Here is a 14,287-nt window from a genome sequence, read left to right on the forward strand (position 1 = left end):
GCCACCCTTTGTCCTACCTCCCAACTGCACCTAGCCGCTCTACAGTCTCCCCACCTCATCACTGTATGCCCCCACAAGCAACACTTTACTGTCCCCCACCTGTACCCTGCTCCCCCTCCCCCTCCCCACCCCAGCCTCCACCTTACGCCCACCACCCAGGCAGCGTCTCCTGTTGTGCGCAGTTGGTCACAGTCTGGCCCTGGCAGCCAGAGACATTGGTCACGTGTATTTGGGCTGTGTTTCGGTGAATGTGTGTTTGTATCTTGTCTATTTTGGAAGGTGGCCTACTGGCGGAAAGTTTGTGTGTTTAGCAGTCTTTTTATTGTGGCTGTCTGCGACTCGACATCTCCGCTATATGGTAAGTAGCATACATTGATTACCAAAAAGCTTTTGATAGTGTACCCCACTCATGGTTACTACAAATATTGGAAATATACAAAGTAGATCCTAAATTGATACAGTTCCTAAACATAGTAATGAAAAATTGGAAAACCACACTTGATATACAAACAAATTCAAATAATATCACATCACAGCCAATACAGATTAAGCATGGAATATACCAAGGAGACTCATTAAGTCCTTTCTGGTTCTGCCTTGCTCTGAACCCACTATCCAACATGCTAAATAATACAAATTATGGATACAATATTACTGGAACATACCCGCACAAAATCACACACCTGCTATACATGGATGATCTAAAAATACTGGCAGCAACAAATCAACAACTCAACCAATTACTAAAGATAACAGAAGTATTCAACAATGATATAAATATGGCTTTTGGAACAGGCAAATGTAAGAAAAATAGTATAGTCAAAGGAAAACACACTAAGCAAGATGATTACATATTGGATAACCACAGCGACTGCATAGAAGCGATGGAAAAAACAGATGCCTATAAATATCTAGGATACAGACAAAAAATAGGAATAGATGATACAAATATTAAAGAAGAACTAAAAGAAAAATATAGACAAAGACTAACAAAAATACTGAAAACAGAACTGACAGCAAGAAACAAGACAAAAGCTATAAATACTTATGCTATACCAATATTGACCTACTCATTTGGAGTAGTGAAATGGAGTAACACAGCCTAGAAGCACTCAATACACTTCACGATCACAATGCCACAAATATAGAATACATCACATACATTCAGCAACAGAAAGATTCACATTAAACAGAAAGGAAGGAGGAAGGGGATTTATCGACATAAAAAACCTACATTATGGACAGGTAGACAATTTAAGAAAATTCTTTATAGAACGAGCAGAAACTAGCAAAATACACAAAGCAATCACTCATATAAATACATCGGCTACACCATTGCAATTTCATAACCACTTCTACAACCCTTTAGATCACATAACATCAACGGATACGAAGGAAGTAAATTGGAAAAAGAAAACACTACACGGCAAGTACCCCTATCATCTAACACAGCCACACATCGATTGAGACGCATCCGACACATGGCTAAGAAAAGGCAGTATATACAGTGAGACGGAAGGATTCGTGATTGCAATACAGGATCAAACAATAAACACCAGATATTACAGTAAGCATATTATTAAAGATCCCAGTACCACAACAGATAAATGCAGACTTTGCAAACAACAAATAGAAACAGTAGAACACATCACTAGCGGATGTACAATACTAGCAAATACAGAATACCCCAGAAGACATTACAATGTAGCAAAAATAATACATCAACAACTTGCCATACAACATAAACCAATAAACCAACAAGTTCCCACATACAAGCATGCACCACAAAATGTACTGGAGAATGATGAATACAAATTATACTGGAACAGAACCATTATAACAGATAAAACAACACCACATAACAAACCTGACATCATACTCTCCAATAAAAAGAAGAAATCAACACAACTAATCGAAATATCCATACCCAATACAACAAATATACAGAAGAAAACAGGAGAAAAAATTGAAAAATACATCCAACTGGCTGAGGAAGTCAAGGACATGTGGCATCAGGATAAAGTTGACATTATACTGATTATACTATCAACTACGGGAGTCATACCACACAATAACCACCAGTACATCAACGCAATACAGCTACATCCAAACGTATATATACAACTAGAGAAATCTGTAATTATTGATACGTGTTCAATTACTCGAAAGTTCCTAAATGCAATGTAACATATACCGTAGAGTTAAAAGGAAGTCACACTTGATCAAGGTCCACGTCACTTTCCATTTTTAACCAGTCATAACGTCTGAGAAAGGAAAGAAATAATAATAATAATAATAATAATAATAATAATAATAAAATGTGAAGATCTTGTCAACATATAGGTCTGTGTGAACACCAAAGTGTTACCTGATACTACCGGAGATTAATTTGTTAATAAATCGTATAAATAGACTTTAAAAAATCTCTGGCCAAACTGAAGGTTGCCCTTATGTCAGCATTTGTTGTTTAGATACAAAGTGGTGTTCCACTCGCTTCACATATTAAACTGCGTATGTTGGCCTGTTCTTAACTTGATGAGCTCCAGTTCCTTCCATCAGTGTCACGGGCACAAGGTTCGTCACAGCTGGATGGTTGATTTAGGCTGTTGTTTACCACTCTTTTGCCCACTGGTGCCGTGTCCTTGTCTCGAGAAATGAGATGATAGCGTCACAGGGCTGGACGCAGAATATGCGTCGTGCTTTGCTTCTTTCCCCTTGTTCCACGTCTTCCCCTTGTTTTGGGGTCTGCTGCAAGACACCTTGGACAGTCTTATATTTCTGTACTGTGCTGATGACTAGCTCCAATGTTTAATCTCTTGTTTTGAAACTTTATAAAACTATTATTTCACTTTTTGCAATGTACTTTGCTCAAAGAAAACTGATTAGTCTGAAAAGTTAAAATAAATAAATTAATAATTATCATAGGGGATGAGAATAAAACAGTGGTTTCTTCTCGGAGGTCACTGTCCGTCAACAAAATGTGAAGTTCTGACGGGAGCGGCAAAAGGCCGCTACTGACTATGTGAACAGAGCTTTGTTGCTTCGATCCAACCCGTTTGTCACTAAACAGAGTAAACAAATAGTAATTACAACAAATTCCCGATTACTCAGGTGCAGATTATCCAACTTGCAGATAGTCAGTGCATAGTTATGGAATTTTGAAAGAATAAAATAATAAAACCTGAGATAATTAGAATGAATCTTTTCATTCAGAATACAAATTTCTGTTAGTGAAGACACAGATGATGAAAACATCCTCGTTTGACGAAACAGCAGTACCAGTGGGATTCGAGTAGCTTCGTGATCCAGATACAGTGAATGAAGTGCGTTCGAAGAAGGATGAGGCAAATATAGTAAACAAAATACATTCAGTAGAGGAAGAGAGTTAAGGCAAAGCGGTCGGGGAACCTATTATTGTGCATACTGAGGCACTAAAATTCATCAATCCATTACTAGCAGATGTAAGAGAAAATTCATGTGGCTGTACTGACCATTTGACTCTCGGGAAAAGACTGTCGGTGTCGGGGGGAAAGAGAATGAAAAAGAGAAACAAAAAAAGTTGGTCAAATACTTCCGGAAAATGAACTGAAGGCAAGTTATAGAAAACAAAGTATTTTAAGTATAGTTTTGTTCGAGTGTTTTATAATTGCAGTAAACAGCTGTTTCGGATTTTCTGCGGTTTCATGTTATCCGTGCTACCTCGGGTCAAAATTAGCCCAGATAGTTGGGATCGTACTGTATCTCCAAATTAGTGTTGGCAAAAATTCATTAAATATGTTTTATTAAACAAGTATTCCAGTTTCATTGCTCAGATGCCAGAGATAACTTTCAGATAAAATATCTGCAGTCTCTGCTTCAGGAAGAGGAGGAGGAGGCGGACATCGTGGACCTGGACCATCAACGGACCGCCCCGGAGGCTTCAGCTGCAGACGTCACCCGCAGAGGCGGCGACAGTGCGGCCGTGCCGGCGGGGCCGGGCGGCGAGGCACCGACGGGCATCGAGAAGGCCGTCCCGGAGACTTCCGCCCGGCGCACTGGGGCCGGAGGTGCCGCGCCTGTGCCACCTGTCGTCGGCTCTGTCAAGGTGGGAATAGTGGCAGCTCTGAGTGAGCCTCCCCACCTCCACATAACTGGCACCACACACCCGTACGAACCTGCTCGTTGTAGTCGAGCCACGGTCTCCCTCTACAATTCTTACTGTCCCTCACCTCACCCTCCACATATACAAACTGACGATTCCCCGTCAACTCGAGACGTGTTCTATCGACCGATTCCTAATTTCGGCAGGTTGTGCCAGTTTTTTCCATGTATCAATTCATTACCTTCTTTAACTACCCCCCTAATCTTTCGCATTCTGCTGCAGCACCACATTTCAAAAGGTTCTATTCTTATTCTCATCTGAACTACTTATTATCCACACTTCACTTTTATGCGAGACTACACTCGAGACAAATACTTTCAGAAAATATTTCCTAGCACATAAATTTATTGTACACATTAACAAATGTCTCTCTTTTTGGAAATGCCTTTCTTACTGTTGCCATTCCAATTTTTATATCTTCTACACTTCTACCATAATCAGTTACTCTACTGCCGACATAGCAAAAATTGTCTACTTTTAGTGTGTCATCTCCCAGTCGGTTTGCCTCGGCGTCAGCCGATTTAATTCCACTGCATTCCATTATCCCCATTCTACTTCCGTCGGTATTCGTCTCACGACACCTTCTCGAAACTCTATTCCGACCTTCTTACTCGTGTTGCGAGTCGTTTGCCATCTCTGACAGAATTAAAATGTCTTTGGTAAAGTGTAAAGTTTTTATTTCTTCTCTCTGAACTTAAATTCCTTTTCAAAATTTCTCCTCGGCTTCCTCCACTTTTTTCTCATTGTAATGATTGAATAACACGGCTACAGGCTACAACCCTGCCTTACACCCTTTCCGATTACTATTTCCATTCTGTGTCCTGTTTCTGCTAAGTTATAGATAACTTTTGTTCCCTCTGTTTTACTGGTGTAGTGTTCGTACCGTTATTTTTTGCCACCTGGAAAAGGAGTAGATTTTTAAATGTTTGTTTCACAAAGTTCTGTACTATTTTGCTAACCCACGGCAGGTTTTCCCCGAGCCACAGTATCACCGAGCCGCCGTTCCCCTGTCGCAGAGGCAGTACGGAATGCGGCCGGCGCGCGGGGCCGGCAGCAGTGTGGAGAACCTGCTGGCGGCATACGAGGCGAAGGAGATGGTGTGCCCGTCCTGCCACCGCTTCTTCCTGGGGGTGTCGGCCCTGCAGCAGCACGTGCGCGTGGCGCACGACGGCCGCGTCGGCCCGCCCCCTCTCAAAAGTGAGTGCATTTTTGTCTACTCGTGTACTCTCCGGTTCGCTGTACAGTGCAGGTCGGAGGGTACCTTCTACCTCAGCTAATCGTCCGTTCCACTCGCAAATGGAGCGGTGCGATGCTTCTTTGTGAGCCACGATTCCTCTTATCTCGTCTTTGCAGTCCTTACACGAAATGTACATTGGCAGTATTAGAATCTTTCTGCAGCCAGCTGTGTGGTCTAGTTCTCGAAATTTTTCTCGGTATTTTGCAAAAAAGGAAGTCGTCTTCCTTCTGGGGATTCCCATTTTAGTTCGTAAAGCGCCTCAGTAACATTGTCGTGACGATCGTACCTACCTATAGAAAATCTAGCGGCACACCTCTGAATTGCTTCGATATATTGTTTAATCCGGCCGGTTGACGGTCCCGAATACTAGAGCAGTAGTCGACAGTGAGTTGCACGAGTGTTTTGTTCACTGTTTCCATAATAGGTAATCTACACTTTCCCAGTATTCTCCCAGTAAACCCGAGTCGACAATTTGCCTTTCCTAAAATCTACGTGTTGCGCTCGTACCATTTTGAGTCGCTTTGCGACATTGCGGCTATATATTTAATTGAAGTGATCGTGTTGAGTTGAACGTCACTATTAAAGGGTTGCTTTTCTTACTCGTCTCGTATATTGCTTCCTCAATTTACAAATATCCGGGTTTGGGAGTGAGTGATTGTCATCTTTTCCGACTGTGGTATTTCGAAGACTTCCCCCGTATTTGTCAGGTGTCAATTGCAAATTTTTTCTCTGTAAGTCTACCTTTATTCAAAGTGGTTGTGGGACCTTGGCTGTTCCGTGTAAATGTCAAAACAAAACACCTTCAGCCATCTAAATTTGCAGTTATATTTTATTTGTGCAACCAGTTTTAGCGTTAGGTTGAGCCGTCTTCGAGCCTCCTGACCGACGTGTAGGAAGAATCCCATCTCCCGTACACTCGAAATCGAGTGTCGAATGAAGGGATTGCTGTGTTAAGAAGAAATCTACAGATATCAGTAACTGCACGCTGGTCCCTATTTCGACTCTGTAAGAGATGCGATTCTTCCTAAATGTCGGCCAGGGGCCTGAAGATGGTGCAATGTAACACTGAAACTGGTTGCACATATAAAATAAAACTGGAAATTTAGATGGCTGAAGATGTTTTGATTTGACATTTGCACATTTTGTCAGTTGCCGCTTTTCCTCCGGCCTGACTGTGACCGGGACACACTGCACGGCATGCTAGCAATTGTTTACCGATGCCGTCAAAGGACAAAACAATATCACCTACCAAAATGCTGTGCCAAACCTAAAAAATGTTACAAATAAGGTAAATATCCTTCACAAAAAAAATGCCAAAAGTGCCTCTGGAGAGAGAGAGAGAGGGAGAGGGGGGGGGGGGGGGAGAGAGAGAGAGAGAGAGAGAGAGAGGGAGAGGGGGGGGGGAGAGAGAGAGAGAGAGAGAGAGAGAGAGAGAGAGAGAGAGAAAATCAGTGGTTTCTACAAAATTTCACTAGTAGCACAAATTAACGTGGTAGCTGTCCAACTTTTAAAGTAATAACCATGCTGACTATGCAGCTTTGTGTGCGATGACTGGAGGGACACATGTAGTTCAGAAATTGCGAAATGTTAAAATACGAAGCTATTAAATTTTAGATATTATCATAGCAGACAGAAAAAGTAAAAGATGGAAAAATACAATAGGCAGTGAAGTAAGCTGATGTAACCATAAGCTGTTTATCTCCTTACATTTATGTAAATAAAAGACATTATTTTTTGAGATAGAAGTTTTAATGTGCACAGTAATTTCCAAGGCCGACCAAGAATCTTCTGGAAATCTTAATTTTATAATTTCACTATTTCATAAACTAACATGTTATTTTAGTAAGATTGCAATAAGAAAAATCATGTATACAAAACTACAGGGCATCTGCAAAGTTGTCATGTAGTTAAGTGTTGCAAATGAAGACCACAGGCAGCTACACAAGTCCAAAATGACTTAATTTAATCGGAAAACCCATTTTACAGGTGTGATTGTGGTGCTTCTCCCATATGTGGTTATTTCAGTTTTGAAGTTACATAGTGTACACGGGTGATTGCAAAACATGACAGATTTTGCTGCTCCCCAAAGAAATAAGTCTGGTGGAGCAAGGTCGGAAAGTTAGGGGCAATAGGTTTTCTGAGATGACACATTCCCCAGAAAACTCTTTCAGGAGACGGCATATTGTCGTTAGCTGTGTCTGCAGGTTTGCAACTTGTCAAAACTGTGAGTAGTAGATTTCATCTTCCTTTAGCTGGCTGATGAAGTCACAGGTCATTAAACGCTAATGTTCACTGTTCACAATTCCTTCAAAAATTTTGCTCACTAATGCACTGTATGCATATTGCTACCCGCACACTAATTTTCTGGTCGTGCGATGGTGTTCCGAGCACAGCAAAACGATTCTCTGTTGACTGTAATCGTGTTTTGTGTGTTAACATGACTAGAGAGGTGGAACGAGGTCTAATCTGTATAAGAGGTGACATCACGAATATCACTGGTATTCCCCTCAGTAAAAGATGTAAACCGTGTGCAGTAACAGATTCACTTTTCATAATCTGCGTTGTTCAATTTGTGTACTCCTGTCACTCTGTATGGGAACAGTTTTGGTATTTGCCTAACCCCTTCTCAATAAGTCTACAAGTCTACAAAATGCGATGAGGTATGGCTGTTTCTCTTGCACTAAATTGTGTATTTACTGCCTTATCGAAACACACATTTGACAAAAAACAAATTGAACATCTGAACACTACGCATTACATTCAGTAGTTTTCATCCACTGAAACTAACTGTTACATGTTATGTAACAGTAGAATGAATTAATAGAAAAATCTCATATCTACAGAAAAAACAGTTCCACAACTTCGTTTCGAGTTTCCAGTAATCTACACCCGTAGTTCAGTGCAGAGTGATTTCCAAATACACTGTAGAGGTGTTTCGTGGTATTACCTCGTGTCGTGGTGCATGTCGAGCGTGTTCTGTCACCGGAAGCACGTACGTTCACTTTACCTCGTAAAGAAATTCCGGTCGCCACGCTTGCAGTTAATTACTTTTGTAATTGTGCTGTGCAGTGTCATAGAACCGTGTTGTCGGTCTTCATCTCCTTGTAGACGTGTGTGAGTGCTGGAGGAGAGCTTTAATCTGTCTGAACTACCACATAACGTAAACAACTTAGCATCAACTCTTCTGTATTTTATGTACAGTGTTATCTCTGTACAGTGTCGGTTACAGTAGCGGGTGATCAGATCTAACTTCATAGCTCGATTGACAGATTACAATATGTGTGGCTTGCTCTGACAACAGCTGTCCAGCTCTTTCAAATAATGACGTTTCTCGTTTTTTACGTGTTAACATTCTTGCACATTGTTGTTGCGTCTTTGGCCTCCAGAGCAGCTTCAAACTGTGGTATTGGAAAAAGTGCTCCACCACAGCAGTCGGAGAGGATTACTTGCCGCCGCGCGTTAGCGATGTCTGGAATTGGTGTGACTTTCATTTCACCAGCTCATTCCCAAAACAGGAGTGTGCACAGTAGGACGTCGGAACACCTAACAGCTATCTAAGACTAAGTTTTCACCTGCACAGACATCTTTTGTCAGCCTAAGAGACTAAAAATGCAAAATGTTACCCCATAGAACTGCATGCTACACTACACCGTCAACAGTGGAATTTTGACAAAATTGCATTGTAACATCATTGTGGAATATAAGATTTTTTTTTTTACCTGGCCTTAACCCGCGTCTGTACGGGGTTGTTGTGTTAATCTGGGTTTGCAGATGTTAGTAGTAGAGGCCCTTCCTGTCGCCACCTCTTCCACCCGGGGTCAGGATTTGTGTACCTCAGCTCTCTGTATCTGAGTGGAAGTATGAGAATGTTTGTGAATCGTGTAACTGAGTTGGGACGGGGGGTACCGATCCGATGTTCACCTAGTTGGATGCGATAGCTGTGGTGGCCGGCACACTGGCCCGTGTCGTTAATCCGCAGGGTGGATTCAATCTGGGGCTGGCGCTCCTCCTCGAAGTGGTGTGCCAGCATGTGCGACTATCCGGGCAGGTATGTTAATTTTTGTTACTAGTAACTTTTTTTTAAGTATAAAGCTTTTAGCAAAAGTGAAATGTGCATTTGAAAAGGAGAATGAGGGCTTTCAAATAAGCAAAGCCAATCTTGAAACACATGAATATTGTGAATTTGAATAAGACAATCTTAGTAAATTGTGAATTTAGAATGTTTCTTTAAATATAAGGTTTCTCTGTGAATCGTCGACAGTATTGGCATTGGGATTCCGTAAACTGTACCGTGAATGATAAGGTGTTGTGAAATACTGCGAGGCTAAGAATTTAGCAATTCTAAGTATTTGTGGTATATGCCTTATGTGTATAGTGGAAAACTGAAAAGAGAAGAAATTTCTGTGTGCGCGGTTTGGGTCCGTGGTGTAGGTATTTCAAGTCAGTATGAAATCTTAACAAACGTTCTGCACTCATATGTTCACAAGTTCTTGACATTTAAAGTCTGTTGGCAACGTGATGACATTTGTCGGTCGAGATACGTATTCGTCTGGCACTGTCACATTGCGAGACAGCAAAGGACCTGGAAGAGCAGCTGAACAGAATGGACAGTGTCTTGAAAGCAGGATATGATTTGAACATCAACAAAAGCAAAATGAGGATAATGGAATGTAGTCAAATTAAATAAGGTGATGCCGAGGGAATTAGGTTAGGAAATGAGACACATAGTAGTAGATGAGTTTTGCTGTTTGAGAAATAAAATAACTGATGATGGTCGAAGTAGAGAGGATATAAAATGTAGACTGGCAATGGCAAGGAAAGCATTTCCGAAGAAGAGAAATTTGTTAACATTAAGTATAAGGTGTCAGGAAGTCCTTTCTGAAAGTATTTGTAAGGAGTGTAGCCATGTATGGAAATGAAACGTAGACAATAGACAGTTTACACAAGAAGAGAATAGAAGCTTTTGAAATGTGGTGCTACAGAAGAACGCTGAAGATTAGATGGGTTCTGACTAACAATCAAAAGGAACATCAGGTTCAAACATGTCATGCTTTGAAACACCACCTCGAAACTGATCCAGATTTTCTGTCAAAGGTGTGATAAGTCATGGCACTATGCTTACGGCCTAGAAACGAAGCAACACTCAAGCCGATGGAAGACGTTATCGTCGCCCCGTTCAAAAATATGTTGTCAAGTCAAATAAAACATCAAAACAATGCTGATTTGCTTTTTCAATGCCAATGGCGTGGTTCATGCAGAGTCCCCCTCCCCGACGTCAGACTGTCAATAAAACCTTTTATTTGGAAGTCTTAAGAAGATTGTGCATGAGAGTGTTAGTCGAAAAAGGTCCGGTTTGTGGCAGACAGGAGATGGGTTCTTCCACCATGACAATGCACCTGCTCACACAGCCATCTCTGTTAGACAGTTTTTGGCTAAAAATGGCACAGTTCCTCTACTCCACACACACCTTACTCACTTGACCTGGCTCCGTACGACTTTTTCTTATTTCCACGCGTGATAAAGGGACATGAAAGGACACCGGTTTGGCAACATTGAAATATTAAAGGAAAAACGAGGGAGGAGCTGTCAGCCATTTCTAAAGACAACTACAAAAAATGTTTCTAACAGTGGAAGCATCGGGGGACAAATGTATTAGTTGTAATTCAGAGTATTTTGAAGGGGATAAGGTTGGTTTGCAAACGATTTGAAAATATATATCTTTTAAAAAATAATTATTTTTTTTTTATGGCAGGTGTGTGTGTGTGTGTGGGGGGGGGGGGGGGGTGGAGGGGGGGGGGGGGGTTGTAACCTCTTGTAATGCATGTTTCAGGCCCATCTGAAAAGATACTTTTGCTGCATGTGTCAGTATGGATGTAAAGTGTCTTCTGTATGGCACTTCCTTACACTTAGCTGTCACCTTCCTTCTCCAGATTAAGCCCTCTCTCAAACTCGTAAATCCCATTGCTGTGTTGTACTCTTATACTAATTTCTGCCTCCATCCTTGTATGCTGCATTATCACTCCACCAAAATATTTTAAGTTGTCCACAGTTTCAGTATCCTGTTCCTTAATGTAAATAAGTTGTGCATCTCCTCCTTTGCTGACCACCATATCTTGCTTTTCTCCACATTGCATGCCATGTTTCTGAGGTTTTTTTATTTGAGATATCTAGCTGTTCTAGTTCATCCTTGGTTCTCAACTCAACTACACAATGTTAGCTGGACACATTTACTGTAAAAGCCATGTGGATGTACTGCCAGTAAAACAACTGTCACTCAACAGATAAAACCGTCATTTTAGTCACAGTTACAGGAAACTTTTACATATTGATTTCTACTTCCTGAAGGAAAGAGTGGTATTAATGGTACCAATGATTTCGTTGAAATTACTCCTGTTGTTAATGTATGTACTATGAAGGTGCTCCATACAGTGCACAATGTGATTTTGATATGGTGCTGGGAAGCCATGGCAGGAACAAAAGTAGTGAAAAGATTACATACAATTTCACTCTGTATAATGTTCACCTTTAATCTTTTTGTTGTTTTTATGCTACCATGACTTGTCTCATATTGTATCAATATTGATACATGGCTCCCTCTATCTTGTTATATAATGCCATCTGTCCTTAGTTGCTATGTCGATTTAACCTTTCTTTCTTCTCACTCACTGTCCATCCTTTTATGTCCCTACTGTTCTGATGCTAGCACATTGCCTGAAAATGCAGCAATATATTCAGTGTTCTTTATGTTTGCCTAATTCTTGATGCTTCAGCTTCAAGGTGAGTGGTCACCTTCATACTAACCATCGTGTGTAGAATGTTAATTTTACTACAGGCTAACTTCCTGTTGGATTTCACATACTCTAATTTAATTTTCAAACTTTTAACACTCTCGTATTAACTTTTTACCAGAAATTAGACTTTCATGAATAGTTCACGTGTAGTTTTTCTTTAGATAAATTTTTATGTGCAGTTTGAAATTGAAATGTCAAGTCAAATTCTATTCGCTGTCCAAAATCTGTTCATAAAGCACAACAAATTCTGAATTTCATCGTACTTATGACAGAGCTTCACTTCGGTGGCACAGATTATTTTTTCTGGATTTCAAGTGCAAAGTAGATGACCCTCAAATTTTTCTTTTTAATTATCATGATGATCGAATCAATATGTACTGGAAGTCCCTCAGTTACGACACTGGAGAAAATGACCTGCTGAAAGAATAATATATCTCATGACTAACCTATGTTCTGTGATGAAAAGATGATGGATTTGTGCTCATAAAGTGAAGAAATCGATAAAGTGAAGAAATCGATACACGCGTTTTGTAACTAAATGGTGAAAGGGTCTCGGCCTGTAACTCGGGTTATTTCTGTGTATACCAGTGACAGTACTCGAGACAATTGCCTTGCGTGGTTACTTCCTTCCTTTCTTATCTTGCAAGTAATGAATGGGAGGATTATTGCTGTTTGTTGTGTGTTGCTATTGAGTAAGATAGACCATTGCTTAGCAGTGGAAGAAAATGATGTAAATTGCAAAAAGAGTCAGGGACTTACTGGGAGAAAATGAGATTTACCACGAGGGAGCAGTGCACAAAAGGGCATAAAGATACGTTCTATTTCCTTCGTGATTACTGTGATATCCAATTAGGAGTAAATGGATTGCATCTGTTCCCATTGTGGGCAGTAAACATAAATGATGATTTGGGTGAAACATTCCTCACAGGACTCTTTCAGGAGACAGAACACTTCTTCACATTCTCGGCGTTCATCCTTTTTTTCTTTCTTCCTTCCTTCTTTCCCTCCTGGCAGTAGGAACTTCTGTCTTATAAAGCAGTTGCTAAAGAACCACACCCAAACCTACTGTACACAACACAAATCTGAGATCCACAGAGATACGAAAGCCAGTAGAGGGAACCAATCCTACAGATTTCCTTTCCTGTCCCAGTTGCATACGGAGCGAGGAAAAAAACGACTGTCCATGACCTCCATACAAGCCATAATCTCTTACATCTCATCTTTATGGTTCTTACATGAAACATACATTGGTGGCAGTAGAATCATTCAATATCAGTTTTCTAAATTTTTTCAATTGTTGTAAACAGCAGAAAATGCAGTAAGTTTCTTGGCAACAGTATTGCTATACCAAACTGAGATGCAAATTGCCTTTTCCATCATGATTTGCAACAAGAAACACACTTCGATGTTAACAGATTGGGTACACTTGTTCAGACGAATTTTCAGAAATTGGTTCCATTACAACACATAGCACATGACAGTTTTAAAATTGCAATTACAAGCCAGAATGGCGAGTGTGAGAAGACCACAAAGAAAGTGGGGTGGGAGGAATAACAAGCACACTAGATGTAAATATGTAGCCTTGCTCATTGTTGAGACACATTGTTGCAATTCTTTGTCACGAACCTTTTATATCAGACATGTCTCCCTGCCATACAAAGAACCATGTTCACATTTATGTTTGTTCGAGGAAAGCAGAAAATGAAAGTTGAATCATCTACTGCACTGGTGAAAAATTTACTACATCCTGAAGTAGTCTTTTGTTGGGAGGGGGAGGAGAGATTTTGTATCTGCACATTTTCTTGCTACACAGTTGTTGTGAAACAATTGTAATCAGTCGGACATCACATAGGCGAGTCGCGTGATTGTGACCAGTTACCCAACCGGAGAAACGAAAGGTCTGGCTGGGATTCGATGCCACAAACTCTGTTTACAGACGAGCACTTTACTGCTAGACCACGAGGCCCAGTACGGAACTGCCCAGTACAGAATTCGGTCGAGCTTTGCTAATGGTCAGTCGCTGCTGTTCTCGTAAGAGTTGTGGCATCTGTAATGCTAGATGGTAATAGCACCATTTTCATAATGATGGGGGATGTCAATTCATCATAATTCAGACAG

At 40.8% G+C, this 14,287-nt stretch overlaps 1 protein-coding gene across 5 annotated transcripts in view; it reads left to right on the forward strand.

Moving 5' to 3' along the window:
* Positions 1 to 14,287, forward strand: part of LOC126426409 (pneumococcal serine-rich repeat protein-like) — a 100,420-nt gene that overhangs the window by 43,380 nt on the left and 42,753 nt on the right. For 3 of the 5 annotated variants that reach the window (XM_050088327.1, XM_050088329.1, XM_050088331.1), the window contains 2 exons: positions 3,848 to 4,084; positions 5,110 to 5,338. In XM_050088327.1, the coding sequence (XP_049944284.1) occupies positions 3,848 to 4,084; positions 5,110 to 5,338 (466 nt within the window). The remainder of the gene's footprint in view (positions 1 to 3,847; positions 4,085 to 5,109; positions 5,339 to 14,287) is intronic. The other 2 variants (XM_050088330.1, XM_050088328.1) reach the window with 2 other exon arrangements.

Source organism: Schistocerca serialis, chromosome 11 (assembly GCF_023864345.2).
Source record: "Schistocerca serialis cubense isolate TAMUIC-IGC-003099 chromosome 11, iqSchSeri2.2, whole genome shotgun sequence".
In the NCBI taxonomy this organism is placed as follows: Eukaryota; Metazoa; Arthropoda; class Insecta; order Orthoptera; family Acrididae; genus Schistocerca; species Schistocerca serialis.